Below are 16448 nucleotides of genomic sequence, written 5' to 3'. Positions count from 1 at the left end.
GAAACTGGCCTTTTGGGACAATCTGTGGATTCTTTTGATAGGCTAATCATCCCATTGACTTGCAGTGACTCTCCTGGAGCTTCATTGCAAAGCTAGTATTGGAGTCTCTCTGACCTTTGGAGAAGAGGACTTCAGTGCCAATGCTTCTGGTGGAGGAAAGAAAGTAGTGGCCTGGAGATTCGTGTCCTCAATATTACTTGTTAATGTTTTTCTTAAATTTATTCATTAACCATTAAAAAGAGCAATAGCAAGCAAAAGGAGGGAAAAAATAGCTTGTAACAAAATACAATAATCAGTAAGTGAATAAAGGAGTTACTGCAATGATACAGTTAGTGTTAATTTTGTTTATGATAAATTATCCATAAAGCACATTATGCAGATTAAATTATTTTAACAATGTGAGAAAGGATTTGAGTCTCTTGAGTGATATTCCAAAATCTCCACTATTTGTTATTTAAGAATAAAAAAATGAAAAACTACTAAAAATCTTCTAGATAATTAGTTTCTTCCTCTTTGGTCTATTTCAACTAATGCACAATATTTATAGATATTTAACGTTTTGTGATTTCAATTCTTTATTTTGTTGTTAAAAACCATACTCTAAATACTTACATTTGCCTTGCTTGCCGAATATATATAGTTTATATGGAAGCCATTCTTGCTTAAATTGGGTTAAACTTCTGTTATGAATATGTGCTGTAAATTTTGCCATTATTATGCATTCCCCAAGATTAAGTAACATGCCTTCATTCAGTAATATTCCTCTTCCAATTTTCCACACACTGGATCTCCACTTTGGAGCAGATGGAACAATACAGAAGACATGTGTGTTTATTTACTTATTATCTTTTTATGCTGTCCATCCACGCTATAAGTTGATTCTGGGCAGCTTATAGGTTTATTCTTTATTATCTAAGAGCAGTTTTTATCGAGCTACACATTGTCATCATTGGGATCTCTGAAATGGCAAAGGACTTTATAATGATCCATCAGAGAAACTGATGGATCTTGCTGGTTTCCTGAGTGTGCTTGAGAATATCTCAATGATAAGGAATAAAGCTCCGGTTTGTATCTGTTTGAGCTCTAGTAAAAGCAGATTGCCAAGCAGAAAAAAACGGTTTTCAAAGGAGCTCCAATAAATGAAGCAAAGGAAAAGGTCTTAGATTAACGGTGGTGGGTAAATCACAATGAAAAATACCAAACATTGGTAAGGAGATGGGTTTCGAACTACATGATGGTAAAAAGCATGATGAAGCAAGTTTATGCATCTGCTTTTATTGCATCTTCAGATTCCTCCCAATAAACTTTGTTCCAGGTATTCTGAACTATTTGGGGAAATGATAGAGGAGATCCATCAATGCTATAATATTTTTGAGTATTTCTCAAAATAGACAAGGTTTGGCAATTATAATTGCTTTGCATGGTGAGAAAACTATGGGGAGTTTTATATACATTTTTGAGGAAACTTGATTTAGATTTTTGGGAAGATTTATATTTTGACTATAATCATAGTATTTGGAATGTGTACCAAGAGACCAGTAACTGTAAGCTCTTTGATTAAAGGAATTATTCAAAAGTAGAAGACAAAAATCTATATCTGATTTGCAGCAATGAGTTGTACATTCAATATGTTTAAATGAATAGTAAAGTAGTTATACTAGTTATATTTAATGTTATTGTATTGTTAAATATAATAAAATTAAATAAATTAAAATTTTATGCTAGTATCTGATATTAAAATTTAAAGTTTGGGCCCCAACAATAACTCATTTGTTATTTTTTCTTGTGTGAATTGTTTAATCCAGTAACAAAATGAAACCTACCGTGTTTCTCATATAATAAGTCCGGGTCTTTTTTTTTTGAGCCCTGAAAAAATGGCTAGGCCGTCTTTTCGGGGGTGACTTAATCCCCCCCCCCGCATCTTCGGGCGGGCGGCGACGGCTTGGATGTTGACCTCGGCGTTGGTGGGGCACTTCGTATCGGGATCAACGCAGGCAGCACCATATCTGGATGTGCAACAAAAGTACTTCCTAACGGCAAGCCCCCCCACCATTCCCCCCATTTCGCATGTTTTAATATAGGCCTTAATTTGCGGAGAGGGGCTTAATTTCATTTCATGCCTATAAAACATGCTGGGACTTCCTATTGGGGGAAGCCGTATTGTTGGAGAAACAGGGTAGACATATGAGTTGAGGAAACAAAAAAAGTAACTGAATAAAATAAACATTTTCTAATAAAGACGCATGATATCAAAGAAGATTGGAACAGGAAAAAAGGAACAGTCACCAGTCTTTTTAATATTATTCCATAGTAGTGGATCCCTATACTGGGCAGGAGGTTGCACTAGATGATTTCCAAGATCTCTTACATTCCGTGACCAAGAATTAAGTTTTCAAGAATTCATGGGGTGGGAAGTGAAAGCATCCCTGAAAACTGGATGAAACTTCAGAGGTTCGATAATGAGGTCTAAGAATGATTAAGTGAGGGACAGTATTTCATCCTACCTTCAATGACCTTTCCATTGGACGCTTCAGTACAAATTACCTATGTAATACTGGAAAACAATGAAGAATTTTCCTCTCCTTCTCTTGGAAAATACAAGAATTTACATTCCATAAGATGCTTCACTAATATTCAAACTGTCTGTGATTATGTTCCATTTCCCATAGCACAATGCAGAATCCCAGTGGCCACAGGTGACTCTTCCCCTGTACCCTAAACCATGGGGCGCAGCTTAGTTCTTAGACATTCAAATTAATTTCCCTAATTTCCCAAATATTTATTCTGTTTTACCTGGGGATGGAATTGATTTTGTGAAACCTGACTACCTTTAAAAACAACTAACTGTATGTCCTTATGCTATAATATTTCTGTGTGTCTTTTTTCTTTTCTTTTTAAATCACCTTTCTTTTATAAATATTGTAATCTTATGCCTATCTACCTTGAATAAATGCAGCAACTCTTATTTCTAGATCGAATATAGCGATTCTAAGGCCAAACCCTTTTCTAAGATCAGATAACAATCTGCTTTGCAATTTTCCAGGCATAGTTGATCCAGAGTTCTTCCTATTCTTCCCATCCCAATTTTCTAATCATTTTATCCTTCCATTTTAACTCCTTCACTAAAACTGTATTCACAATATTAAGTCTGTTCAATAAATATGGGAAAAAAATTGAACAAATGTCTAAAGCATATGAGTTAATGGGGCTTCAAATTTGTCTCCATTACCATACCAATTTGAGACTGAACCTCCTGAATATAGAGAACTCTTGAAAACCACTGGAGATGTAGTTGTAGCACTGAAACTTATTTCTTCTAACAGCTCACTGAAATTCTTTGTTAAGTTCCTTTCTAACATCTTTTATTTTCTTGGCTTTAGCTTGTCTTCTTTTCTTGGGAATTTCCATATATTTTCTGATACCCAGAGGTTTTTTCCCCTTGATTTTTTTTTTTTTTTTTTTTTTTGCAGTCTCTTCTCACATTTATCATTAACAACTAACTTGATTTATTCCATAATCCCTGTGAATAATATTATCCTATTAATAACATTCCTGGTGCATTTTTTTTTCTTTCAGAGCTTGAGGCAGAAGAGTGGTGCAAACATCTTTGCATAGAATGTCTTGGAACTAGACTTAATGATATAAGCCTGGGTGAACCCGATCTACTTGCCGCAGGAGTTCAAAGAGAGCAAAATGGTATGTGTTTAGTAATCTACCTAACATACTTCAAAATGAGAAGCTCGTTTGTCAAATTGTAGAGGTTAGGCCTATTGGGATATTTATGTTGTATATAAATAGTTGATTTTACTAATGGGTACAGTTCAGATAAGCTCAGTAAGATTTATTTATTTATTTATTTGTAAATTTTATTTGAGTTTTCACAAAAAGAAAAAAAATACAAATAAAACATCTTTTTTGAAAGCAGCATAATCCCGGGTTACATTTCTTCATACAGACACAAATTCAGGTTCATGCTCATTTTTATATTCTATTCCATATCTTATTACTATTTTACATTTTCTGCATAGCTTCTCCCCTCTTTTAATTTTCTCAATTTTATTTTAATTATCTCATCTCAATTCAAATCATTATATTTATATTTTTGTCTGTCCTGTTTCAATTATCTATTATCTTTTCTCATTAAACAAAATTTCTCCTGTAATTACTGATTGGAGTATGATGCCTTTATATCTTTTCCCTAAAGTTGTAACATTCAATATAATATATAACTTCCATTCGGATTCTGCTTAGTACATTCTTAAAATACACACTGTATTCTTAAAAAAATAAAAAATATATAAATGTATATAATTAAAACAATATTCCATTCCAATTCAATTCTATCATTAATATTAATATTCATTAAAGTCTTAACATCTTTAACATTACTTTTCAATTAAATATCATACTTCTATGGGAACAATTATAAGCTTTCCATAGTTAATTCCCCCCCCCCTTCACTTATATTTTATAAAACATTAACTAATCAAAATGTTCCCGTTCCTTCCTAATTCAATTTTCTCATTTATTTTATTTCACTTATTTTATTCACAAACATTTCACTAAATTACACTCACTATTTTATCCCTCATTTTAATCATACATTGTTTCCAATTTTCTAAAGTTATTTCTATTACTAATATAACAATACAATCTTATGTACCTTTACAGAATCACTTTTTCAGTTAGATTTTCACCCATTATCTCTAAATAGGTCCTGTTTCTCTATATCTTGCTCCGGTCCTTTGTAACTTCTTTTCCTTTCGTTCTTCCCTCTCTTCTTCTCTCTCCCCTTTTTACCCGCTTGTCTCTGTACCTCTATTTCTCTCTTCTGTATTCCCCCTTTCTGTTGCTTTCCAGTATTATACTTATTTTTCGAATTATTTTTCTTTTCTTTGGTTGTTTTTTTAAGTCTTAAATTCTCCATTCTCTTTCCCCCTTTTCCTTTTTCTTCCCCACATAGAATTACTTGTTCATTAAAGATGGCTTCTTCTTTGTCCCAGTCTTCTTGTTTTGCAGTCTTTTCTTGTTGTTTCTCATAGTTCCAAACCTCCATTTCTAAGAATTGAAAAACGAAGCCAAAAGAACCCTTCCCTTCTTGTGCATCTTCTTTGTACTTTTTAAGTTCCATTTTCAATTCATCTAGAAGTGGTGCCATTGTATAAATTTTTAAACAACCACCCGATTGATTTTAGTCATTCAAATATAATAACCAAAAATCCAAAGATCACCAAATAATCCAAATACACGCAAGCTGTTTCTTTTTTGCTCTTTTTTTTCACTTTCTCTTAGTGGGGTTACTATTTAGTTGCAAAGTTTCAGTTAAAATGTATCTTTTGGAAGTCTTGTTGAAGTTTTACTTTAGATTCTTTTTAATTCCAGGCAGTCTCCTCCCTCTTCCAGATCCTGCCCTTATTCTTTTTCTCTCCCTTCCTGCTTATGAAAAAGAAAGTTTTTAATGTCCAGAAATCTTTATTATCCCTTTGGCATTTTGTTTTATTTTCAGCTTAATTGCCTATTGATGTCAAAGCAGATTTTTCCGATTTCTTATTTAAGTCTTTTAGTTGTCAGTATAGGGAAGGAGAGAGAAGAAGAAAAAAAGCCAAATCTTTCCCTTTTCATTTTCCTTCACTGCTTCCGACTCTTCTTTGGGAGCGATGTTATTTTTTGTAAGTTTAAATTCCAGGGTACCTTGGTTGTTGCTTTTACAATTTAACCTGGTCAGCCAAAACTTTCATTTCTTATCTTCCTCCTGCACATTCTTTTCCAGTCGAGTTCTTCTTTGTGGTGGCCATTTCTGACCACTGCTGCAACCGCCTTCGGGAAAGGGAGTAATGGCCAGCTGAGGAGGAGAGATGCGGCTCTCCTCGACCCTGCTGGCGGTCTCCCCCCTCTTCACCACCTCTACGGGGTGGCTTAGCCCCAAAACCAGCTGGCTCGGGGCGCTCCAGTGGCGAGCCCAGACAGAAACCGCGCACGATCACGGATTTCTGTCTGTCTCCGAAGCCCTTCAAACCGGAAGCTCCTCAGTAAGATTTATTATGGAGGTTTGACTTCCTTCAAAACTATGTACTAAAGTAAGTTGTGATTAATGAGTAATTTACAAGGCAAGGATGGTGCCAAATGTTTTTATCTTATTCTGATAATGCAGACATTACTACATAAAGAATAATCATCACTATGAAATATTTTCTGGATAAATTTGCAGTGAAAAGGAAGCAATATCAATGGGTTTCACTAAGACTAGAGATGGAACTCTCTAGTTTCTGAAATTCCAGTATGGAACTTTTGAAAATTTGGTGTAGGACTTCCCAGAATGGTCCTGAGCCAGTTTTATTAATACTATAAGCAAAATCATAATTTGGTGAAGATCAGGCTGAAATGTCTATGGAGATTCTCGGTCATCCAGGTCATGGTTATCCCAAAGGTGCTTTTCTAAGAGGCAACTGAACTTTCTGCTTTTTCTTTGAAGATGTTTCACTTCTCATCGAAGCTTCTTGGATGAGAAGCGAAATGTTTTCAAGTAAAAACCAAAAAGTCCATTTGCCTCTTGGAAAAGCAACTTTGGGACAGCAGGCTGAAATGTTTCTGAGTTTTTTGTAGGACTCTCTTGAGCCAAGTCAGGTCCGAGAATATATCGGCACAAATGTCAATTGATGCATCAGGTTAGAATTGGAAATTTTAAATTGCCAATAGACTACTTTCAAAATAAAGAAGCTAACATTTATTTATCTTAGTTATTTATTCAGTGTACATAACTGAAACATATTTATTGTTTTGGATTAAACTGTTTTGAAACAAATCTATTTAGGACCCTATCCCCAGGATCTCCATTCATAATGCACCTGTGAGACTCCAAGTAGCCATAATTAATAGCAGCATTTAAATTCAAGACCAGAACAAAATGGATGTTCTAGTAATATGCAGAATTGAATCATTAGTTTCACTACCCCAGACATTGCAATTTTGATAAATATCCCCCAGTGCCGAAATTTGCATTTAAATTAGCACAGCTAAAGCTAGCTGTCACCTTAACTCTAGAAAGAAAAGCAGGCATTACGTTTGCTACACACAGCAAGACATGATGCAAAATGTTTATTAATAAATTTAAATCAGGTATCAGGACTAGATAAACCATCTATAACAGGAGTATTAGCAAATGCATTGAAATGTCTCCTTTTTTTGCAAACACGTGTTTTTAAAAATTGTTCCAACTCATTTCTTACTTGCACACGAAAGCAAAAGTTGTAATGCAACATTCATGGAAACCTAGCTGTGCTTTGCTACTTTTATCAAGAAAAAACAAAATATAAATGCACATTCAGATGATTGGGTAAAATATTAATGAGTTTTGCAAGGTTTTATTTAATGAAATAATTTAAGTTAGAAAAGCTTTCCCTTTTATTCAACAGGATAGGATGCATTTGACTGAATTTTTCATTACAAAAAGGGTTTCTGACATATAAATGGTGTCCTTGCCTGAAGTGAGATTTGTATTTAAAAAGCTCACAATCACAGATAATTTACTTTAAAAAAAATCATGGTTTAAATTATATTTCAGATTTGTATATATTTTATTTTACCTTTATTTTTATAAGTTATTCAAGGCAACAGACATATCTACTACTCCTTATTCTTCCTGTTTTTTTCACAATCACAAACCTGTGAAATGAGTTGGGTTGAGAGAGAATGATTGTTCCAACTCATCCATCCAGTTTCCCCGCCTAAGGCAGGACTAGAACTCACATTCTCCTAGTTTCTAATTTGGTGCTTAATCACTGGAGCAAACCACTAGATTAGATTTTAATACACTTCATCAGTTTCGTGTGCAAAATAATTCAAAGAGGCAGACAAAAGTTAGTCTGCTTTTTAACTACTATTTTAATTATTAGCTTGAATGTTATTATTTACTTGGCATAGGGTCAAAGGATCACAGATGACAATGTTGCAGAGATAAAATTTACTATGATTATCTTCCACATTACTGTACAGGAAGCATAGTTCACTTTCCTAACCCAAAGGTCTGCTGAGGAACCTAAATTTTGATGGCCATTCTGAAATCCAGCACAGGAGGAGCCATCCACATCACAATTTAAACTACTAATAAATTATCAGTGGCTACCTTTACATACCAGTCAAATTAGAGCAAAACTAGTCTGATCATTAATGGAGTACACCCTTTTGCAAATTCATGTTATTCATCTATATTTAAAGGGAAAAGGAAATCCCTTCAGTTTATTTTTAATGTACATAGGAATCAGGAAATGGAAAATAATCGTATGCTAATATCCATATTTTAAAAAAAAGTTCTGTGCAATAAAGCTCTTAAACAGAACAAAGTAAGGTTTGCAAAAACTGATAAAATTGTTCATAACATAATGTACTGACAGAAAAGACATACTTTTCCTTCATCCTCTGATTTATAGCAAATTCAATTTTGTGTAATTATAAATTCAGAGAATGCTTTATTCTAACCAAGGTTAGTTAACATAACTATGTTTATATTCATATTCATATTTCTAGTTTAATTACTCTTCAAATTCATCCGTATTGCAGAATAGTCACAGATTAGGTAGGTCATCTAAATAAGAGTATTGTTCTTACAGAAGCAGACTGTACAACCAGGTATATTTCTCATGTTTGGAATTACAATTTCCATCAGCCCTGGGCAGCAAGAGAGGGAATTATAGCCCAAACCATCTGGAGAACAGATGATGCCTGTTCTTTTATAGTTTATTTCTTGGATTATTCCTAAAATCTCATTTGCAAATATGTATGACTAGGTTGCCAACTATCCCATTAAATTACTCATTTATTATGAATGAGCTCATATTATGGAATCAGAATCTTAAACCTAGCAGAGATTTGTCAAGAATATATTGTTTTTTATGCTTATATCCCTCTTCTATTAATTGTATTTATTTATGAATGTCATTCGCTATCACGGACTATCAAATTATGGCTTGCCTGTCATTTGAATTTTATCTGCATTTTTCTTTAAGATATAATTAAATTTCTGAGCTGACTCAAAGCAACCATTGTGCTAAAAAAAAAATAGCAAGATGACCGGTTCCGTACATTCAGTACTGAAAATGAATGGAGTCAAACCTCAGAGATTCATCCAGCCTTCAGGAATTCCTAAAGATCTAGTCTGGCAATTTATATGTATTTGTATAAATCTCCCAAACATTAGGAGCATACTTGAAAGTGTGGTTTGATAGTTTACCATCGGCTCTTTTACAATGCCAGTTTTGTAAAACCTCTCAGGAATTCTGCCTTTGTGAACTGGATGAGATCGAATAAATTCTTCTACGCTGTCATATTTATTCCCATTTATTTCAGCTTCTATTAATTCACATTAATTTTACATTTTAATTCCTTTTAGCTGATTCTTATATTCACGTTTTTGCTTCATAGCATAAAGGATTCCCCTTATGACTGCATCCTCAGCTTGATCAAGGTTTTTGAGCAAGTCAGGATATGTACATCTGTATTTATTTTATTTCCACTCTTGTATATTTTACTCTATTCTGGATTACAATGGATAAAATTGGAATTGATCTGGAATAGGATTATTGTTTCTTTGTATGTTTAATGCCATTAGTGTTACAAAAGAGGAATATAATAAAATGATTTACTGCAGGATCTTTTTGTGATAGTCATGTTTACCCAGTAGCTTGGTATATGAAATTTCGAATGTTTTTTTTTAATCAGGAGTTCTAATTCTTCTAAATTTCACTGCATGCTTTTTATTTGTCTTCCATTCTTGGATAATTACTATTGATTCTATTTCTTTGTTTTGCAGCTGATGTTCAGTCTAATCAGGAATTTTTCTTTTTAGGGACAACTCACCTTAAGACGCTGATGTTCAATGTAAAAGAAACAAATGTGTCTTGACATTTTGAACAAACTGTGTTTCCCAAATGATCTTTTCTAATAATAATCTTAAATATTTTAATGTGGCAAGAAATATTTTCCCCTGATTTACTGAATCAGATTCTAAGGAAAAGGATATCAAAAGCACTCCCAGTTATAATAATAATTGATATCTTTAGAAGATCTTTAGAAAAAAAGAGTAGGAAGGTGTTGTGGTTAGCTGGCAGCAGGTGCGGATAGTTGTGGAGAGCGAGGACTCAGATGTGGGGCCTGGACCATTAGGGAGTGGACTGCTGCCTTCAGAGATTGTGGGGGCTGGCAGCACCGATGAGGAGGTTTCCGAAGAGCCTGTGCCAAGTGTGCGTGCGCACAGAGCTGCTCACAGGAAAGAGCAGCTGCAGCACTACGGGTGACTGCAAGGTAATAGCCCCTCCTTCAAGAAGCTGTGCCAGCTGTGAATTGGACGTTTTTTGCAGGAAGCAAAGACGTTTTGAAACTCGAGCCTCATGGACATTGCAGTATCTTAGTTGGTATTTGAAGACTCTTGTGTTGTAAAATATTTCTAGGTAACCTTATCTGTTATTTTTGGCAGTCTCGCACAGTTTTGGCGAGGCTCATGCTTATCAAAGTTAATTAGTTTGCAGCAGCCTTTTAACCGGGGATTCGTAAGAATCAATAAAAGGTTTCTCTTCCCTTTGGTTCATGTTTGTTTTATTGGACAAGGGTTTGGGTCAGAACAGAAGGGACCTTGAAGGTCTTCTAGTCCAACTCCCTGCTTAGGCAGGAAAACCTATATATCTTGGATTCAAACTGTAATAAAGATTGGTTTGATTTGATGCAAGACTGTTCATGAAATACTTCATTCTGAAATTAAACTATTCACAAAAAACAAGATGCCAGGTGGGAGTTAATTGCAGTCACAACTGTGAAATAAAAGATACAGAACATTGACAGAGTATTCTCCATTCAGACGACTGCTTTATGATTTTGAATTCAACGAAAAGTTTATCTAGTTTGTTAATATACATTTTGTAAATTTTTAAAGGGGTTTTAGTGTTCTCAAAGAACACTTGCCATATCTCAAAACAAACATTCCTTAAAAATGTATTTTCCTGAAACAATCCATTGATTTTCCAAAATTTACTATTCCAGCTCTTACTTCAACAGATTAGATAAATAATTGATTCTACCTTTCATTTGAATTTTTAATGATTTTTAAAATGTTGGTGAGTTTCTGTTAAAGTGCAGCATCTCTGAAAGAAACTAAAGTTGCAAGTGGCCCACAGCATGCTAAAGCACCTAGCCCGTGCAGTTTAGTTAATACCTGTTTCAGTTGCATACATTGTCAAGTGTATATTGAAAGCAAATTAGATTTGAAAGCTTTAAACCAACTATTAAGAATCAACCAGTGGTGGGATTCAAAATTTTTTTACTACCGGTTCTGTGGGTGAGGCTTGGTGGGCGTGGCAGGGGATGGATACTGCAAAATCTCCAGTCAGAGGTGGTATTTGCCGGTTCTCCGAACTACTCAAAATTTCCACTACTGGTTCTCCAGAACTAGTCAGAACCTGCTGAATATCACCTCTGGAATCAACTGATTTAAAATATTAATCCCTTGTTAGCCCAAACATTCCAACTGAAAATCTGTTCCATTATTTTTAAAATTCAGTTATTCTGCATTGCCCTCTTCATATGTGATTTGGGATCAAAGCTTGCCACTTACCTATTAATAACCAAAGAGGCCTAGCATTTTTCAAATTATAATAAGATCCTAGTTTAGAATACACAGTCCTTGAGGCTTGCAAAGATTCAAAGACTTTACATATTTCCTTTAAAATGGACCCAAAGGGGAAAACAATTGTAATGTGTCATTCTAATAAATTAAAATAAAAGTCCAATTATATAGTTGAAAATCCTTACAAAGTGACTGCAATTTTGAAAAAAGAACCTCCAGAGGCTTTAGCTGCTATAAAAAAGAGAGATCTAATTAAGTTAATCTGTATGTGAAATATCTAATTTTTTAGATCTCTAAAATGTATATTAAATTGATGCAAAACACATTTTATCAACATTAATCTTATCCCAACATTAATCTTATCCAAATACTCAGTAGTATTTTAACTGTCAAGTTATGTCTTTTGAAGCTCTATCCAAACATTTGAAATTACTTAATTCAACATATTGTGATTAACTTTGAGAAAGATACAAAACCCAAGTATTTTATAAAATTATACAAATTGTTAATTCCTAATCTCTTACAATAGTCTACAGATATAGTAAAATAAATAGAATAGTGGATTATGTTAATTCCAATTAATATTTTAATCAAAATATACTTCAACCAGCTTTCCATAATTAACAAGAATAGCTTTAATATCATCTACATACATGGTAGGACCACATAGCTTTAGTAATATAATCTACAGGTTATGTTATGAAAAGCTTGGTAGGAATTTTGAAAGTACTCACATCAATTTATATTTTTTTAAAAAGTAGTGTTTGCATTAGTCTTTTTTAAAAAAAAAAACCTCACAAAAACTGGAGTGGTTTCACAGTATACTTAAGTAATGGAAGAAGCCTTACTTGGTAGCAATATATTAATATTTTGAAAACTATAAAAAACCAAAATACATTCTCATAATCATAGCTGGCCTTTTTATTTATGGGCCCTGTAGACTACATCATTAATGTGATTAGTGAAAAATACATCTATATGGACATCTATATGGAAAGTGTAACACTGAGTGAATTAACATCAGAACTTATCAATAAAGCAAAATCAAATAGGCTGGGACAAAAATATATATTAAGGCTGAGGGACAAATACATTTATATATTGTATTAATATATGCAACTTTATTCATAGCTTGAAATCTTTAATATTTCAATGAAATATTAAAGTACATGAAATTGTTCATTAACTACCTTTTTTCAAATTTTCATTCTTGTTCAGTGTCTAATATTTCACATTAATTCTGATAGATATTTCCAGCTTAGTGTTCAAAGCAAATAAGTCCAGTTGTCTCTTGAAAAAGCACTTTGGATCTAGAACTTTAGTATTATATAATTTGAAATTATAAGTTCATATAGTGGCACACATCCAGTCAATAAGAATAAATTAAGGGACTAAATAAATGGCTTTGGACAGAGCACTTTGTTTATCTACACAAAGTTGCTTACCTTTCACTTTTTGGATAGATTAATTAGGAGGTGATGTAATAAATTTTTTTTTTGAGAAATCTGTTTTAACTTTCTCTCTTCATCTATACAAAGAAAACACGGAAACTGAATGCTTGACAAAATGAGAGTTTAATTCAAATGTTTTGATTTATTTAATCGTAGTTTTCAAAGCTTAAAGTGTGTATTATAAGTCTGTTACTACAATATGCCAAGTTCTTTAAAACTGGGAAACAGGTGCATCTTCCTATGTAAAGGAATTAATTGAAATTATAATGCTAAAAAAGGAAAGTGATTATATCATTTTATGAAGGTCATAAAAAACAACCAAGGTTTATTTCATCAACAGGGTCTCAACTCTTCTTTCAAAAGTGGTAGGAATAAAATACAACCTGGTCCTCTAAATCCATTATGCTCTCCTATCTTTAAATAAGTTTTATTTTAATAAATGCTTCAGTCAATAGGCAAACTTGAAATTGTGGTCATATTTCAAGCCAGTTCACACTTTTTACTATGATTGTATTGTTTCTGTTTCTGTCTTCCAGAACGATTCAATGTATATCTTATGCCTACACCAAATTTAGATATCTATGGTGAATGTACGATGCAGATCACACATGAAAACATTTATCTCTGGGATATCCATAATGCTAAGGTTAAACTGGTCATGTGGCCTCTCAGTTCTTTGAGAAGATATGGGCGTGATTCAACATGGTTCACTTTTGAATCTGGAAGGTAAGATTCAGTTCATACTTTCAAATAATTGTGTGTTATTGCTAAGATCAGCCTTGTCATGGTACAGTGTAAAAGAGGCACATTTAAGAGTAGTTTCTTTAATATTGTCAGCAAAGTTGTTTTTCTGTAGGTTTAGGTTTTTGTTTTTTTGTTTTTTAATGAATTTGCATTTCCAATCCACAAAGTATAGTTAGGCAACATTATATTCTGGCTTTAAGCATTTGGGTTTGTCTGGTGATGTTGTGTGATGACCCGAAGTGTAACACAAATGTAACAAAATCCAAAACATAAATAAATGTCCTTTAATGCCTCCAACTTAACCCCACTGTTCAATAATTCTCAGTTGGAGATAAAACGTACTCAAAAATAGTCTTCAAAAGAAAGCAATACAGTCCGAACTTAATGAGCAGATAGAGGTGAAATAAAAAAAATCAAACAAACTACAATGATGAAATTTCCACAACGGACCAGGATAATTACCAAATTCAAGGCGATAACAAGGCATAGTCTGTTGGAAGGACGCCAACCAAGATAACTTCGGCCCAAAATAACACACGCTTTGCTTCTGGCAATGCTCTGTTGTAATCGTCTCTCTTATATACTAGTCTCCCCAGCTGCAACCAATGAGGAGGATCATGGCCGTTTCCTCTCTCGTAAGCCAAGTTGTTGCCTTCTCCGTTCCTCCCTGCATGTCCTAGGATGCAGAGGGAATGGGCCTGGTTCTTTCTCTGACTGCCCAGCCAGCCTCTACCCTTCCCCAGCCTCCTCCACAACCTCCAGAGCCACACTTCCACTCCCTGTCGGCTGTTCCTCCTCTCCCTCCAACTCTACCAAGGGCATGACATGTATCTCTGACACATTAGCAGAATATCAGTTTTTAATAAAATGTTGACTCTATTTTTTTATATCCTAAACTCAGAAATGTGTTATTAGACACATTGTAATTCTTAAGAATATTGTTTTATTGATTTGTGATTGACAAACCTATCAAATAAATTAATTCATGATGGACAGAGGGAAAAAATAAGACAAAGAAAAAATGGACAAAGAGTGCATAATAGGTATAGCTTGGGGAGAGTGCTTGTGAATTATGGCAGTATACAAATTTGATAGATAAATAGTCTTCTAGGTTGAAATAATACAAAATGATGTTTCTGCAATAAATGATTTTGCAGGATAAAAGCAATAAAAAAAACTAGCAGATGCTTTATATTTTTATAGTCAACTGTATAATACAGATTCAAGCATCTTCATGGAATAAACTAAAGATTTTTTTATTAGATAAATCATCCAAAGATTACTCTGACTGAGATGTCTCTTTAACAGCATGGTATTCTCTTCAGTAATTAATTCTATTAAATCAATGAAAAGTGACAGAGTTCTTCTCCAGATCCTAAATTTAGCTTTAAATATTTGTGCAAAAATGTTGACAGCAGCCTTGGCATAAAATTTTCAAAATGCATTACCTCAATAATCTATCCTACACAATCTGGTTTCATGAAAGGATGTCAGGCATTTGATAATATCAGTTGATTAATTGACATATTAGATATTCAATCAAGTCATCATACATTGTTTATATCAGCTGCGTCATTTAAGACAAATGACAATTATTCTGGCTGCTTTGGAAAGTATGGACTTTTCTCCTCTGTTTGGGGGTACAATCCAATTAAATCTACCACATAAAGGTCTGGAGAATCAAGGTTTTACTGTACTTCTCGTCAAAAATGGATCAGCTTAAATTGTCAACCATACTTCTGTTGATCACAGAAGCTGGTGTTTAAACTGCTGTGCCTTATTTCTTTTGGCTGTTCCTAATCTGGAACACTACTTTGGGGTGTTATTCCTCCAATTATTCAGATGGGAACTGATAAATAAAAAAAAGGGATGTTCCTGTTCAGTAGCCAAATATACCAAGCAGCTGATCAATCAGCGGCATTTTGTGCTTAATCCAAGCCAATTAAGTTGTGAGTTGCCTTAGTTTTCTGTCTATATTGAGTTTCAATCTCCTAGGAATGTAACAGATGTGCAGACAGAATTACTCTGAAGGAAAGTAGTGCACTGAACTATTTATATGTGGCAAACAAAGTCTCAAAGTAATCAATTAAAGCAGGAAGGAATAACAAAAATGAACAATTCATAGAGAACTGGTCCATATCCAAGATTATCATTCTTTTCCAACTTTCAAATATGAATCATGCTCACAGAGCATAGTCATAAGGTGATAATACTTTTATTTTTGTAGACAATGTTCCTTGATTTGAATAAAAGAAACAGGCAACTGATAAGAGTTGAATAAAATCTTCACAAGTTGAGCTGCAGTTTATCTGCTTTCTTGGGAGTTTTTTGTTCACTGTTAAATAGATTAATCTTCATTTTGATCTGCAGGCTTCTTTACTTCTGTGTCCTTTTTTTACCCCTTAGGGCTCGTTAGCTGTCAATATACACTGATTAATAGCTCAGTCTTTCTGGGCTTCAGTTTCATTTTTATTTATTAACCTTTGCTAACTTTAACTATGATCTTTCATGGCTTTAACCTTTAGTTTATTGAGCGTTCCATGCTAAGAGTAGAGCCATAGGATTATGTACTGCATCTTTATTTTTCTCAAAGATTTCTGGTGACCCACTTAATCACAATGACTTACGTCTTATGACCATAA

At 33.7% G+C, this 16448-nt stretch overlaps 1 protein-coding gene across 3 annotated transcripts in view; it reads left to right on the top strand.

Annotated features, from left to right (window-relative positions):
* DOK6 (docking protein 6) overlaps nt 1–16448 on the top strand; it is a 224866-nt gene that overhangs the window by 153317 nt on the left and 55101 nt on the right. For all 3 annotated transcript variants that reach the window (XM_087961478.1, XM_087961477.1, XM_026671864.2), the window contains exons 4-5: nt 3577–3696; nt 13599–13788. In XM_087961478.1, the coding sequence (XP_087817604.1) occupies nt 3577–3696; nt 13599–13788 (310 nt within the window). The remainder of the gene's footprint in view (nt 1–3576; nt 3697–13598; nt 13789–16448) is intronic.

Source organism: Notechis scutatus, chromosome 3 (genome assembly GCF_049901735.1).
Source record: "Notechis scutatus isolate UNSWTSFEM ecotype Mainland chromosome 3, rNotScu1.2, whole genome shotgun sequence".
NCBI classification, from domain to species: domain Eukaryota; kingdom Metazoa; phylum Chordata; class Lepidosauria; order Squamata; family Elapidae; genus Notechis; species Notechis scutatus.
Note: the sequence above shows the minus strand (reverse complement) of the source record. Positions and strands in the feature narration are given on the sequence as shown.